Below are 15,525 nucleotides of genomic sequence, written 5' to 3'. Positions count from 1 at the left end.
GGAGTGCACAATTGAGCCAGCTACAACTATCGACTCAATTATGCCAGGTCATGTGTCGAGGTGTAGGCTCATACATCATACATGTAACATTAGTGCGCATAAAGTAAACAAATGTGTTGGTCTAGCTTACTACATTTAGAGCATTCACAATAGCTCCTCTAAAATATTGTGAGAGAGATCTCTATAATTTTTAAGAGGGTTGTAAATTGTAATAGGTTGTGAATGGAGGAAAGATAGAATTTTTAATAGATGAGTAAATTTGAAGAAACATTGTTCACTCTCTATTTATTTTTTAATATATTTGAAAGTGGTTGTGAATGGATGAGAGAGAAAAGATAATGATAAAGATGTAAAAAAATATTATTTAATTGTATATGAGAGAAAATGTTATGATTTTTAGTTTAATTATAGCGATAAAGATATGTGAGCTGCCGAGAATCTTACGCATAATATGAGCTAGTTTAACCATCTACTCCATTGTGGTTCACCATGTGTGCTATAGAGTACAGTAGTACACAACTAAGTGGCTCCCCCCCCTCTCGCACACCACCCTTGAGCTCCCCTCGACGGTGTGCAGGGGGAGCTCCCTTCCGCACCCCATAGCGTGAAGCCTAACACCAGATGTCAATTTTGATAAGTTCAACATCTCAGTATAATAATTTCTTGATCACTTGTTACACATGCCATTAAACTATGCATTGTGGGTTCACATGGGGCATTAAACATTGGCCACATTAGTCTCTTAACGCCCCCAAACACCACGTCATGCTTGTTAAAATGAGGTGTTAAAGGAGGGATCCTTTTATCCCTTCCCCGTTAACACATTAGCGCCCATGAATACCAAATCAACTGGGGTCCACCCCCTGTTTTTCTTTTAGAGTTTGTTAGTTAGCCCAAAACATAGTCGTACAAGGTTTCGGTCATCAACAAAATTGCAATTAACTCTACTTTCTATATTAAAAAATTATAACTTTTCATTAGAATTTATTTATTAACCATTCATCTCAGTTATCAGCTGCATAAACAACTTCAAAGTCTGGTATGTGTTTCACTGTTTCTATGCAACATTGTATCAGTCTATCAGACACTAAACTATTTAATTTTTTTTAACAAAACATTAATCTAAGTATAACCAAACTTATTTCAAATATAAAACTTTCAATCTCTATACAACAACAACAACACAATCAAATAGCATAAATCGGGTGAACATCTGCGTCCGAAAGCTCCGCATTTCGACACCCTTTCGACTTCCTCTTCACTCTCCTCAGCTTCTTAGACTTGACCACATAATAAGTCATAACCCCCAATACTCCAGCCATTGTCACACCCCCGAAAACCGTCACCAAAATCGCAGCCCATCGATGATGCCTCCCCATCACAATATACGACGACGAAATAAACGCAACCGTTGTACAAACCGACGCTAGCCACATTAACTTATTAATCACCCCAACCACCCGTCTCTCGGACCTTATTTCCCCTCTTACAACTGTTATCTGCACCACAACAACAGCTAACGACGTAAACAACGCGATAGCGTTGAATATAAAAAACACCTGGAACGACACGCTGTGGGCCATAACCGCGGTCCCATTATCATTGTCCCCACCCGGGACCGTGAAAATGGCTGCAAATGCAACTGTGGCAAAAAGAACAGCTACTACTGTTACCGAGTTGGTTGCATTGTTGATTCCTTCGTGGTGGAGTTTACGCAGCTCCTTTGCGATTCCACTCATGTTTCGGTTTGTTTTCCGGGCTTGTTCCACTTGGTTGTGGACGTTGTTTCGTATCTCTGTGACTGTTTCTTTAAGCTCATCTCGTGGCTGGTTTAAGTCGTTTGCTTCGCGGGCTCCATAACGGGCTAGGATTTCTCGGATTTCTGTGGCTTCTTCGGATAATGGGAGCCCGTCCACGATGTCTAGAGGGGTTTTTTGGTCTCTTGTTAAGGCATTCACGTTTGTGTCACGAAGAAGTAATAACTCATTCACTATCTGCAGTCAGGTAATAAATTAATAACAGGCAACTTATATTACTCTTAGATAGTCAGCTATTTTAAACTTATTAGTGTCGTAAACAAGCCAAACTGCTAGTAAGATACTCGAAATCGACATGTTAAAAGCTTGAATCAAGTCAAGCTTAAACTAGACTTGTGAACCTAAACGAGTCTGTTATTTTGTATAACTTTTATTTAATATATGAATATATTTACTTCATTATTATTATTAAATATAAAATTATGATGGAAATAACTAAATGATATATATTATGTTATATGGAAAAATCATAATTATTTAATTTAAATGTATGTAAATATAATAATTAAAAAATAATAAATGAGATGGGCTCGAGCATGAGTTTGAACCCACACAAGAGCCAAACACAAACGTCAGAAATAGAGCTCTAAACGAGCCGAGCTCGAGCTTGTGCTTGAAATACCACTCATGAGCCAAACTCGAACTTTATAAACAGAAATCGAGACCGGTCGAGCACAAGCATGAGTTTGAAAAACCACTCACGAGCGGAACTCAAACTCTAGAAACAGAGCTGAAAACGGGCCGAGCTCGAGCATGAGTTTGTAAACTACTCACAAGTCAAACTCAAACTTTAGAAACAGAGCTCAAAACGGGCCGAGCTCGAGCATGAGTTTGTAAACTACTCACAAGTCAAACTCAAACTCTAGAAACAGAGCTCAAAACGGGCCAAACTCAAGCTCCCTTAAGCTAGAAGAGCCAAGCCGAAACTAGACTAGATTGGGCTTGGCTCCGCTCATTTGCACCCCTAACCACAATATATCTAAAAGACTAATACATATTATTTAAGATAATCACAAGCAGAATTGGTTAACTAAAAAAGAAAGCCAGCCACTATGTTGTTACTTTTAAAACCGACCAGTTTACTAAAATCTAATAATTACCTCAACCCGTTTCTTTCGTGTGGCTACATGCAAAGCCGTGTTACTAAACTTATCAGTAAGATTGACAATAGACGGATCAGTATGAAGAAGCAGCCTCACAACTTCACAACAAACCCCTTTAACCGCCATATGCAAAGCCGTTTGACCTTTCTTATCAGTCCTTCTAGCCAACTGTGGATCTTTTGTCAGCAATGCATTAACTATGTCCACATGGCCTTGTCTTACAGCCAAATGCAATGCATTTTTACCATTTGATCTTGTCACACTTACTAAACTAGAATCACGCGATAACAATTCATCAACTACTGATGAATGACCCCTTGCAGCTGCAGTTGCTAACGGGGTTGAATTTGATTGACCAACTGTTTTGATAAGCCCGGGATCATGGTCCAACAAGATCTTCACAATCTCTGCATATCGTAAAGTTAACTAACACAAAGTTCACAAAGTGCAAAACAGTCATGACAATAATAATATTAGGGGAAAGTTAATGTACAAATTAAATTGACGTGCTAACTGTGAGAATCAAGTAGTGTAATTATATTTGCAAGTAGTGTAATTACACTATGTTGTATATATAATTACACTACTTGATTCTCACAGTTAGTACCTTAATCATAGTTATCAAAGGAGCTAGGCGCACTTAAGGCGCATAGGCCTCGCCTGGGGCCTAGGCGCGATGCGCAAAAAAAGTGAGGGCCTAAGACAAAAGAAGCACACTCAAATAAAAAATATATAACATATATTATGTATTAGAAAAATAGGGAAAAGATCCAATACAATAATAGTCTATCGTACAAAAGGTACGCGAATCCCCTTTTTCACGAAATTGATCCATGAAATCACATCCCAACATCTCGGAATCGTCAATACATATCCAATTAATCATTGGTTCACCGAAAAAAACAGTTTTGGATCGTTAATCGATCAATTTTTTACTTTTTTTCACGAAAACCTTTTTTGAGCGTTTTAGGTTTTGGCTGAGCGTTTTAGGTTTTTGGTTGAGCGTTTTTAGGTTTTGCCTTTGTTTTTGCCCTTGAGCGTCTCGCGTACCTATCGTACGTTAAGGCATTATTGTACAGTATCTCAACCCTAAAAAAATAATACTATTCTTCATATATAATAAACAAAAGCTATTATATAACATTTAATATAATCTAGTTAGTACCAAAAGCTCTAAAAGAGTCCAGATTTAAATGCAATTCCAAAACTTGATTAACAAAATGTTCAAAGCAAAGTACCAAAATGTTCAAAACATAAAAACCAAAAAGTCAAAAAGTAATAAATAGTAAAGGTTCAAATGATTATTGTTCTTGATCCGTCATCAATGCCAGTAGAGGTGTTGTCACCTTCAAGAAGCGCGGGCCTAGGAACTAGAAGCGCAGATATTGGGCCTAGCCTGGAAAATGGGCCTAGGTGCAAGAAGCGAGGGCTTTTAATAACTATGACCTTAATTTAATTTGTATTTGATCCGAACCCAATAATATTATTACTATTACCTTGGTGACCTTCTCGGGCTGCAATATGCAACGGGTCAAGCCCGGACCGGTTCTTCAAAGCAAGTCCTTCTTTATTTGCATATGGTAATAATTCTTTAACAACATCAATAAACCCTTTTTCTGCAGCTTTAAACAACGCAGTTTCTCCTAATTCGTTCACTTCATTCACAACCGAATCCCTTATTTCAGTCACCTCGTCATCAAACTCAGCTCCCGCCATGGTTTTCAGCATCTGCTCATTGATTTCATTAAGAATATCTCTAACCGCCATCACATCACCGCGTTGTGCAGCCAGGTGAAGCTCGGTGTCCTTATGTTTACCTGTCAACTGCTGCACATACTTCGTTTTCGCACCTTGACTCATCAATGATTTCCCTGAACATGATCCTAGTAACGACTTTCCCGAATTGGAACTGGAATATGAGAACGATTTGCATGAAGGCGAGGCGTTTAACAGGCTGCTGGAACTTGAAGCACCGAACATTTTACCAGCATTTGATGGTAGTCTGAAAAACTTACCAGAATTTGATACCACCAATGCAGGCGCCCTGGGAGAAGGTGCAGGGTAGAAGTCACCTGTCCTTTGAGATGGAGAGGGCGAGCGAAGGTGAACTGGATTCGGGCCTGAATCCGACACCCTCTCCGGATCCTCCTCATCTTCTTCATTAACATTAAGCATGAACAAAAATGAATATCAGTAATTGCAACAGATTTTAAATACCAAATCTTACAAAATCCTACCAAACTGGCTGGTAATTTCTGACATGGACCTGTTAACATGACACAACAGTGATATTAACAGGTTTGGATCTGGGCTTTATAGGTTTTCTGTCTTAAACAGGTCGACCTTTATAAGACCTGTTTGTATCCGTGTACTGTTTACTACTTTAAACACATGTTATCCTGTTAGTAACCTGTTTTTTTTAACGGCGAATTTTCACAGTTAAGTTAGATCGCAACTCCTTAAAGAGGAGCCCACCACCCAACTCAGGCTAGACTATGTTGTCTTAACCGGGCTCACGCTGGCATCCGAGTTTGGCTTGGCGTTCCCCGAGAAAATTTCCAGCCACCTGCCACATGACAGATGTTGTACCCTCCACAAGAGAAGCCTCTCTGGAGTAAATACACTGTAATAGAAAACTCGGGGGGCTTCAAGATTCGAACCTGGCCCCTCAAAGAGGGTAGACACTTATCCATCATTTGCATAACCACTCCACCAAAGGTGGAAGGTTTGTTAGTAACCTGTTATTAACATGTTTACGTTTTTTTATTAAAAATATAAATATGTGCTACATAATATGAAAAAAGTATACGCGGTACTACCCAGTGTACCCCTTCCCTAGTTACAAATGTGAAAATCCGACGCCGCATTCCCTTACAGCCTTACCTCCTAGACTTCAGAGTTGTTTTTACTGAATGTTATGATTTGATTACTATTAAAGTATGTTATGTATAACGTACTTATGAAAACTTTTATGGATTTTGTTTCAAATATGTTAAGGATTATTATGTTAAAAAGATTATGTATGTAACTATGTATTAATTAAGACCTCTATACATATGTATTATTTATCATGTCCCTAAGCAGTCGTTTTATGATAACCTATTTATAAACACAAGTTCATATTTGAAAAAAAAAAAGAAAAAGAAAGAAAAACAATTAGTTATTGTGGTGGCGTGTTCACATCTAGCACCACAAGTAATCGTTTCTTATCGTGTCTGACATGTAATAATTCTAAGTTCCACAATATTAACTACAATTTCAGTCATTACATTCATGTGCATTAAAGTAAAACCAAATTATGCAAGTTTCACATTAGCATTGCAGTTTCAACTCCTATGTCGAAATGTATAACAGTTAATATTACATGCAAACATGAATAATAATAATAATAATAACTGACACGTATGGATGTGTGTGTGTGATTAATAATAACGTAAAGGATTATATATGAAGGAAAATGTGGAAAATAATTAATTAGGGTTACCTTCGAAGACGGTGTTCATTGTTTCAGTGGATATTAATATTATTATTATTGTTATAATATGAGATCATTGTGTGTGTGGAATAGGAATACAGTAGGTGATATTATTATTATTATTATTATTATTATTAGGGTTTATTATATGAATGCAAAGGCTTCCGGCGACGACGGGAAGAAATAAATTTCCGGCGATGGCGATGAGATGATGCTGACGTGTTTCCATAAACAAGAGCTCGTAGTTAAGTTTTGCATGTGCGGTCGGTTTACACGACAAGAAGACTCCGTACTTCCGTAGGTTATTTAAAGGTTTCGGACTTTTGTCACGAGGTTCGTAATTTTATTATTATTATTATTATTATTATTATCTAATTAATAATGAGGACTTTCTTATGAGTTAACTAGGCTCACGCTGAATTCAAAGTTTGACTTGAACATTTTCTTGAAAACCAGACCGTTAACTGTCACTAAGAGTCGTTGTATCACCACAAAAGCAGAACTTAGTGTAACACATTGTAAGAATAAAACCCGGGTAAACTGGGGATTCAAACTGCAACCATTCAAGACCTAGATCAAATAATTTATTGTCATATCAACCAAAGTGACACAAGTGTGCTCGAACTTAAGTCTACACTCGAAAACCCAAGTCTTCCTACCATTAAATCATAAGTGGACCAACCCCTTGTAGCTAGTGATATTTACCTATGTGTCTCTTTATGTCAGAAATAAACATTTTAATTAAAAAATTGCAAAAAGTGAAAATGGAACAAATTAGTTATCTTTATTAGCATGGACTTCTGAGACGAAAAAAAAGGCGTTTATGCTCGGGTTCGTTTAAAATTAAATGCACAAATATGATATTCCTTTATTTGTGTTCCTTCATTTCGTTCATAGGCCTGTCCATAACTGAGAATTCTCCGTATAAAGCTCAACCCGAAATAAATTGCTTCAGACAAGACTTTAACTCGCAACCTCTCAAAAAAATTAAAAAAAAATCATACCAATTGGTCTCGAGCCCACCAGACCTATTTTAGTTTTTACTACCTACGAATAGAAGATCAGTTGTGCGGGGAATCCATTGGCAAAGGCAACACCATGCGCTCGTAATCTCAAGTATCCCAAGCCCACCATCTTCTATTATGGATAATCCCTCCGTTTGAAACCCCACTACGTTAAACCCAGATTAAAATCAGATTCAATCCTGAAACCTTACGACCTATAGGCCAAATCTTCACATCATAGCCAATACCAGATGATCTAAAGCTCATTGATCGCTAAATCCAGATTACTTCATTACTAAGTATGAACTCGGTACATATACTGAAAATGTTCATTCGGAAAAATATTGTAAGTACCGGTATCGATATCAATTTTCGAATAACTTGGTACCGATACTTAGAGGTGTACAAACCGGTTCGATTTGGTCAACAAAAGTCAAAATCAACTTATCAGTTTCGGTCCGGGTTGAAACTGGTTTCGACTCGGGTTTTTGTCTGATTTTGGCTGGTTTCGGTTCCGAATCTACGATTTCAACTGATTCTAAACCGGTTTTTACATAACGGTTTCAAACCGTTTTAGTTTCGTTTTAATATTCTGGTCAATTCAGTTAACCGATTCTTTTGACCATCTTTTAATAGTAATACTAAAATGTTCGCTTCAATACCGATACCAGTACCATCTCCTCATCCCTCGTAACCAAATTTTGAAGAAAAGAATATAATTTATAATTGTCATAAACTTAGTCAACTCATTCTGTCGGTTAGTCAGAAACCACATCCTCACGATCACAACACCTTCATCAATGGGTAACCACCACAACTCCGGCCGACACCACCACCACAGCCTACCAAACCCTACTCCACCACCAGGCGTACAACCCCCTCAATATTATCACCACCCAATTACCCACATGTCATCACCATCAGTTCCGTACTCTCACGTCGATCACAGCTTACGAGCCTTAGCCGGTCAAGCCGAGGGGTTCGGTCGATTCGCCGTTGGTGGACTTCACGGTGCATTATATCATGTTACCACGTTATCAGGTTAATTTAGATTATTAAGGGGTTTGTTGAGTAATTAGGGTTTTTGAGATGATTGTTGTTTTATATGAATTTGCGTGTTTCATTTTGTTTAATAAACGAAAGGACATGAACAGTTTAGCGGGAAGTTCGTTTATTTAATAAACGAACGGACATGAACACATGTTTCGTTTGTCATTACTTCATTTATGTCTGCGAACGTTCATTTACGTTCGTTAATGTTAGTTCGTTTACGCTCGTTTAAATATTAATAAAAAATAATTAAATGTTATTTGTATTTTGTTTACGTTCGTTATGTTTGATATTTGTTTGTTTGTGTTCATTTATGCCCATTTATTTTTGTTTGTGTTGGTTTATGTTTGTTCATATATGTTTGTTTATGTTCGTGAACTGATCATTTAGATTTTTAACGAACGAACATAAACCAACACGAGCATGTTCATTACGAATGAACATGAACACAAATATTTGTTCCTGTTTGTTTAAAGTTAAATGAACGAACACGAACATGCTCTTGCTCGTGTTCGTTTGGTTCGTTTACAGGCCTAGAGCCTGCTCTTCGCAATGGGGTCGTAGGAGGGTGCTGGCAATGGTGTTTACGTTACGTGGTATATTGATTGATAATAGACCATGTAGGCTTTAACTAAACAATGGTAAAAATAAGCAAGACACACGGTTAAATTATAATAAGCAAATTAACAAAAAAAAAACGTATAAGAAAAAGATAAAAGAATATTATTTGTTAACAAAAGAAAAAAAAAATTACTAAATTGAGAACTCGAAATAAAGTTCAGGTCAAAACGTAAATCGTTTAAAGAAAAAGATTTTTTAAATTTCAAGGGCCGTATGATAACTTTATTAAAGGTCAGAGGTAGAAACGTAAATCGTTTAAAGAAAAGAATTATTAAAGTTCACGTGGCCGGCCCACTCATGATTTACAACTGTTCACGTTTTGAAATGTATAATCTTTGTGAAAAGTTTTGAATTTTGTTGTAGATGACGGGCCGGGATCACTCCGAGCCGGATGTCGAGTAAAAGAACCTCTGTGGATTGTATTTGAAGTTTCGGGTACCATTGAATTATCGTCTTATTTGAATGTATCGTCTTACAAGACCATCGATGGTCGGGGACAAAGGATTAAGCTCACAGGAAAAGGGCTCAGGCTTAAAGAATGCGAACATGTAATCATATGCAATTTGGAATTTGAAGGCGGTAGAGGTCATGATGTTGATGGCATTCAAATCAAACCCAATTCAAAGCACATTTGGATCGATTGGTGTAGCCTCAAGGATTATGACGATGGGTTGATCGATATTACTCGTCAGAGCACACATATTACCATTTCCCGGTAATTAATTGCTCGTTAATTTTATACTTTTATAAATGAATCTTGAAAATGATTATTTGATATGGTATTTTGTGCATGCAGGTGCCACTTTTCAAACCATGATAAAACAATGCTTATTGGAGCGGATGCTTCGCACCATGGCGACAGATGTATGTGTATTACGATACACCATTGTTTCTTTGATGGGACCCGCCAGAGGCATCCACGCGTTAGGTATGCGAAAGTGCATCTGTATAACAATTACACCAGAAACTGGGGGATTTATGCTGTTTGTGCCAGCGTTGAATCGCAGGTTTAGTTTCTAAACAAACTCGGTTATTTTTTTATATATTATTTAATCACAAGTATGACTAATGTAGAACTTGTTGGTTGTTATGTTTAGATATTTTCACAATGCAATATATATGAAGCGGGACAGAAGAAAGTGGCGTTTAAATATCTCACCGAGAAGGTAAATCACAACGCTACTTAGAATTAAATCATTAATTACCATAACATTAATGTGTGTCGTGCAGGCACCTGACAAAGATGAGACAAGTACGGGCTGCATTATATCTCAGGGTGACCTATTTATGAGTGGTACTCAACCGGGGCTAATGGGACCGACTGCAACAAGTGAGTTGTTTCACCCGAGCCAACACTACCAGACATGGACGGTTGCACCTGCAACGAAAGAGCTCAAAGATCTTCTACAGCGTTATACAGGGTGGCAGAATGTTCCTCGCCCCCCTGGCATGTAAACAGTCGCGTGTGATTATTTGTATGCGTGCTGCTTACAGATGAAATAGTTTGAAGTACATGGAGTGACTTATTTGTGAGTATTTCTGTGAAAACCTTGGTTGGTTTAAAGTTCTTTGATCCAAGATTTATATTTTCTATTTTTCTGGTGGCATATATATATATATATATATTTATATAAATAACCATTAGTTACAGATTTATAGATGATAAGGAATTGAGATAATGCATAGTTATCATATACCCCCTTCTATGCTACAGTCCCTACACACATCACCTACACACGCATATATATAATATGCCTAGTCACTTATTTCAAAAATACTAAAATGCTAGTTCCTTTTTAGGCAAAATATTATGTATGCATCCCCTCAATGCGTGTAGTTGCATTTAAAACCGATATCTTAGACCTCCAGTCAGCTGCACCGGAGGAGGTGCCACCTTTCTGGTGGCAATTGACTAGCGGAGGGTGGTGACGGGTGGGTCGGGCTTTGTGGGGTCATTTGGTGGATAAGTTGATGGCAAGATGTGATGAGGTTATTGTGATTGATAATTTGTTTACCGGTGGCTATTGTGTGTCATCATTTAAATAATCTTAGATTTGAGTTAATTAGACATTATGTGGTGGACCTCATTTTGTTGAACAAATTTATCATCTTGCTTCTCCTTGTTCACTGTAAGACTTTGTGTTGTAAAGGTGGTATAAGGACGTCAATAGCCACATTTTCCACCAACCCGTCACGAAATCTCAACATCAAAAGTAAACAAGAGGTGCCAAGGCCAATTACTCCAGGCGCCATCCACTTAACGCCCAAGAGGGCTTAAAAAGTTCTGATCCACCCCATTTCAATCAATCACTATTTTTTTTTAATATTTAGTTAATCATAACTTGCTTATTAAATGATGAGTATATTAAAACTCACCACCTACGTGGCAATTATACAACGCTAAACTAGCATCTTCTAGTAAGCCAACAACACACAACCTAAGTATAATCTTGCTTATGCACCTCATCATCATCGTACTCAGTATATCCCACCAATAGCAAAGCTATGGTAGGGTCTGAGGAGGGTAAGATGTAGGCAGCCTTACCTCTACCCCATAGAGATAGAGAGGCTGCTTCCGGTGAGACCCCCGGCTCGATAGTAGTTTTGCATCAAGCCTTGGACATAAGGCACATAGCACTCAATCATCAGGACACCAACTGATCGGTGCATGTACCCTTATCTTTCAGCTATCAACGCCACTACATGATGCCTGATTAACCGTCCGTCACTTTTAACGTTATTTTCACGAGATTAGTAAAATAACGTCAAAAGTATGGATCTATGAAAATGTTTTTTCTTTTTTGGTTTATTATTATTTAGACTCTAAATCATAACCAGTTTTTATTGCTGTTTAATACATTATGTATTTGTTTGTGTACTTTATTATAATACTTATTATTTCTTAAAATGTGATGAAAAACAAAATAAAAATAAAAACAATACAAAAACACCAAACAAAATATCATTGTATCAAGAACAACCATCCAACGGCCCAAATCACCACTAAACCACACGGATTGCCAACGTGTACATACTTTACCCGCTAAATTCAAAAAAACCCATTTTCAATTTATTCAAAAATTAAAACCATTCCCGCCAATTCCCAATTCCACACTTTATAAATAAACCCTCAAAACCCTAAACCCCCAAATCACACAATAAACTCTCAAGCCTTCTGAATCCACAAGCAAATGGCTCGTACCAAGCAAACCGCTCGCAAATCCACCGGCGGAAAGGCCCCGAGGAAGCAATTAGCCACCAAAGCAGCCTGAAAATCGGCCCCGGCAACCGGCGGAGTGAAAAAGCCGCACAGATTCAGGCCAGGAACCGTGGCATTGAGGGAGATCAGGAAGTACCAGAAGAGTACTGAGCTGTTGATCCGAAAGCTTCCGTTTCAGCGGCTCGTGAGGGAAATCGCGCAGGATTTTAAGACGGATTTGCGGTTCCAGAGCTCGGCGGTTGCGGCGCTCCAGGAGGCGGCGGAGGCGTACTTGGTGGGGTTGTTTGAGGATACGAATTTGTGTGCGATTCACGCGAAGAGAGTTACGATAATGCCGAAGGATATGCAGCTTGCTAGGAGGATTAGGGGTGAGAGAGCTTAGGGTTTGTTTTTAGAGGTTGAGTGTGTTTGTGTTATGATATTATGATGTTATCTGGTTGTATTGAATATTTGAATGGAAACTTGAATATGTTTAATCTCTAGGTTGATGAATTTGTTATGGTACGTTATAAATTGTTACTAAATTTTGAGTTCTCAGTATCAGTATGGCACCGATAGTTTTTGAATTTTGCTTGAAATATAGGTATCGTATTGGTACCAAACTGATAATTTTGGTAACAGTACCAAATATTTCTGAATTTTGGGATCTGTATCAGTACTATCACAAGCTTATCCCTAGTCACAAACTGGTATTTTTAGGAATCGGAAATGAGTATGAACTTGGTTGGGTAGAGACCGGTCTGGGTATAGTCGGGTATTTGATTGGGTTTTGACAGAGTTCTATGGGTTTTGTTTTTGGGTCGAGACGGGTTGGGTTTTGACTGGGTAAATGTGAAATTGGTTTTGGCGGGTTTGGGTGTAGGTTTGGGGAAAAACCCAATATTAGGCTGTAACCACTTGTTAGGTACAGGTAGAAACTGGTTCTGTCATTATGTGTCATGTCCATAACCCGGTATTTTGTGCACCTCTAAGTTTGACTATAAGGTGGATTGGGATGGATCAGTTTACTAGAGTTTGTAAATAATCTTTTTCAACAAATTTGTATTTAAAAATTCATTGTTTTAGATATGACAAGCCGAGCCATTCACGAGCTGCTTGAGCTTGGATGATTAAAAGCTCTGAACAAGCAGAGGTTTTTTGAGCTCAAGCCGAGCTCGTGTCTCAAATAAAGCTCGTTTAGTTATTGAGCCCAAGCTTTGTATATTTTTCGCTAATTTTAGTCCGATGTTAAACCATAGAGTTCGTAATTAAGAATTGGACGTTGTATGATCGAGTTGAACATTTTTTTTGACAAAATTACATTACAATTTATGTTTTGGCAGCTTCAACCTCTTTAACATGTGAGATTACCGGTTCGAAAACAAACGGGCCGAACTTGTCGTATCGATCACTTGTCAAATCGTGTTCCAACCGAATCATAGTAAGTTTAAACTTGAACCACACTCTGCTTCATGATCAAACAAACACCTCAAAACCCCATAAATCTCATCCATTTGACCCGACCTTCGATCGCCATTAACAAAAACCCGAACCTCACACCCGACTTCAATCCAACTACACCCGGGCACCCGCTTCATCTTCTTCTCCTTCATCTCCCGCCTCACACTCGCAACATTCTCCCATCTCCCACCACCCGAATAACAATTCGACACCATAACATAACTCGACACATCACTTGGGTCCAGCTCCAATATCTTCTTAACCGCAAACTCACCCAACTCGTTATTCATATGAATCCGACACCCACCAAGCAACGCCTTCCAAAACCCAATCCCCGGGTCAAATGGCAAATCTTCAATAAACCTCTCGGCTTCCATGAACCGCCCTGACCGAGCCAACAAGTCAACCATGCACGCATAATGAGCCGGTTCAAGCAAACCCGGGTTCTTGAGTTTAGCCTCGTTAAAAAACGCATAACCATCGTCTACAAGACCTTCATGGTTACAAGCAAACAATATCCCAAGTAGTGTCACCGAGTTCGGTTTCACCCCGTTTTCTTGCATAACACGATAAAACTCAACCGCTTCTTTACTCCTTCCGTTTTGCGCGTACCCGTTAATAATCGCGTTCCAAGAAACAATATTTTTATCATGAAGTTTGTTAAACACCAATAAACTATCTTCCATGCTACCACATTTTGCGTAAAACGTAATCAACGAGTTACCAACGTACACACCGATATCAACCAAAGTTTTAACAGCCGAAGCGTGCAAACTTTTCCCCATATTAAGCGCTGCTATATTTCCAGCTGAAGAAAACACACACGGGAACGTGTTTTGTGTCGGTACGAGGCTTTCTCTCAACATTTGAATAAAAAGATTCACCGCTTCCTCGTTCTGACCCGTTTGGCTGTACCCGCCAATCATCGCGTTCCAAGTCACAACGTTTTTTTCGGGCATTGTATTAAAGATATTTAGCGCCTCGTTAAATCTTTGTTTTTTGAGGTACCCGTGTATTAAAGACGTGTAAGAAACCACATTCGGATTACGGGTATCTTCAAACGCCATTCGGGCTTCTTCGACTGTGTTTATTTTAGCATAAAGATTTACAACAGCACTACCCACAAACACATTTGAGTTCAAACTGTTCTTGACTGAGAAACCATGTAACTGTTTTCCTAAATTAATATTCTTCAAAACCGTGGACGCGTGAATAAGCGATGCTAATGTGTATTCGGTCGGTTTGATTTCCAGCTCAAGCATCCGGGAGAAGATATGGAATGATTCGACACGTCGGTTTTGTCGGGTTAACTGGCTGATCAAAGTTGTTATTGATACAACATCCCATTGAGGCATTTCATCGAACAACTTATGTGCGAATAAAATCGGACAGTTTTTAGAGGCTGGAACTGGTGTTTTGGTTGCATTTTGATCAGGGTTTTGGGTGTTAGTTGGATTTGTGTTAACAAGATTATGAATTTGTCTAATTGATTTGTAAGATTGTTTACATAATATTATAGTTCTCATGAATAATGTGAAAAAAATGTTGTTTTTACTTTTGCTATTTGGTAACTAAAAATATATTAATTTTGAAAAAAAAGTAATTTTACTATATAGTCCTTGAACTATTTTGGCTAGACAAATTTATCTCTATATAATAATTATAATTATCTATATCTATATTATATATAAAGGATGAGTGATGGGTACAAAAGTAATTTCATAATTGCATGGCAAGAGTAAACTCGACATTTCATAATAGGGCAAGAAAAGTAATTTGTCAATGTATACATCAA

The 15,525-nt window shown here is 38.1% G+C and overlaps 2 protein-coding genes and 2 pseudogenes across 2 annotated transcripts; 2 read left to right on the top strand and 2 right to left on the bottom strand.

Annotated features, from left to right (window-relative positions):
- Positions 1 to 1,126: 1,126 nt before the first annotated feature.
- On the bottom strand, positions 1,127 to 5,095 carry LOC143606093 (ankyrin repeat-containing protein ITN1 pseudogene; annotated as a pseudogene).
- Positions 5,096 to 8,178: 3,083 nt separating this feature from the next.
- Positions 8,179 to 10,682, top strand: LOC143606886 (putative pectate lyase 4). The gene is made up of 5 exons (XM_077082510.1): positions 8,179 to 8,440; positions 9,434 to 9,785; positions 9,867 to 10,077; positions 10,168 to 10,236; positions 10,301 to 10,682. The coding sequence occupies exons 1-5, from the start codon at positions 8,200 to 8,202 to the stop codon at positions 10,523 to 10,525; spliced, it is 1,098 nt and encodes a 365-aa protein (XP_076938625.1). The 5' UTR covers positions 8,179 to 8,199; the 3' UTR covers positions 10,526 to 10,682.
- Positions 10,683 to 12,227: 1,545 nt separating this feature from the next.
- On the top strand, positions 12,228 to 12,762 carry LOC143606896 (histone H3.2-like; annotated as a pseudogene).
- Positions 12,763 to 13,635: 873 nt separating this feature from the next.
- LOC143605300 (pentatricopeptide repeat-containing protein At5g42450, mitochondrial-like) lies at positions 13,636 to 15,256 on the bottom strand. Its single transcript, XM_077081464.1, has one exon. It carries the CDS (start codon positions 15,254 to 15,256, stop codon positions 13,706 to 13,708), a length of 1,551 nt encoding a protein of 516 aa, XP_076937579.1. The 3' UTR covers positions 13,636 to 13,705.
- Between the last annotated feature and the right edge of the window lie 269 nt (positions 15,257 to 15,525).

The sequence above is a fragment of the Bidens hawaiensis genome, unplaced genomic scaffold (genome assembly GCF_021521415.1).
Source record: "Bidens hawaiensis isolate Kalapana, Puna unplaced genomic scaffold, B.hawaiensis_p1.1 tig00002123_1, whole genome shotgun sequence".
Taxonomy (NCBI): domain Eukaryota; kingdom Viridiplantae; phylum Streptophyta; class Magnoliopsida; order Asterales; family Asteraceae; genus Bidens; species Bidens hawaiensis.
Note: the sequence above shows the minus strand (reverse complement) of the source record. Positions and strands in the feature narration are given on the sequence as shown.

What these genes read in the sequence shown, in the direction of transcription:
- LOC143606886 (XM_077082510.1), top strand. Translation starts at nt 8,200, where the DNA reads ATGGGTAACCACCACAACTCCGGCCGACACCACCACCACAGCCTACCA. An exon ending in GTGCCAGCGTTGAATCGCAG is followed by an intron (nt 10,078 to 10,167) that starts GTTTAGTTTCTA and finishes TGTTATGTTTAG; the next exon opens with ATATTTTCACAATGCAATAT. An exon ending in TTAAATATCTCACCGAGAAG is followed by an intron (nt 10,237 to 10,300) that starts GTAAATCACAAC and finishes TGTGTCGTGCAG; the next exon opens with GCACCTGACAAAGATGAGAC.
- LOC143605300 (XM_077081464.1), bottom strand. Translation starts at nt 15,256, where the DNA reads ATGAGAACTATAATATTATGTAAACAATCTTACAAATCAATTAGACAA.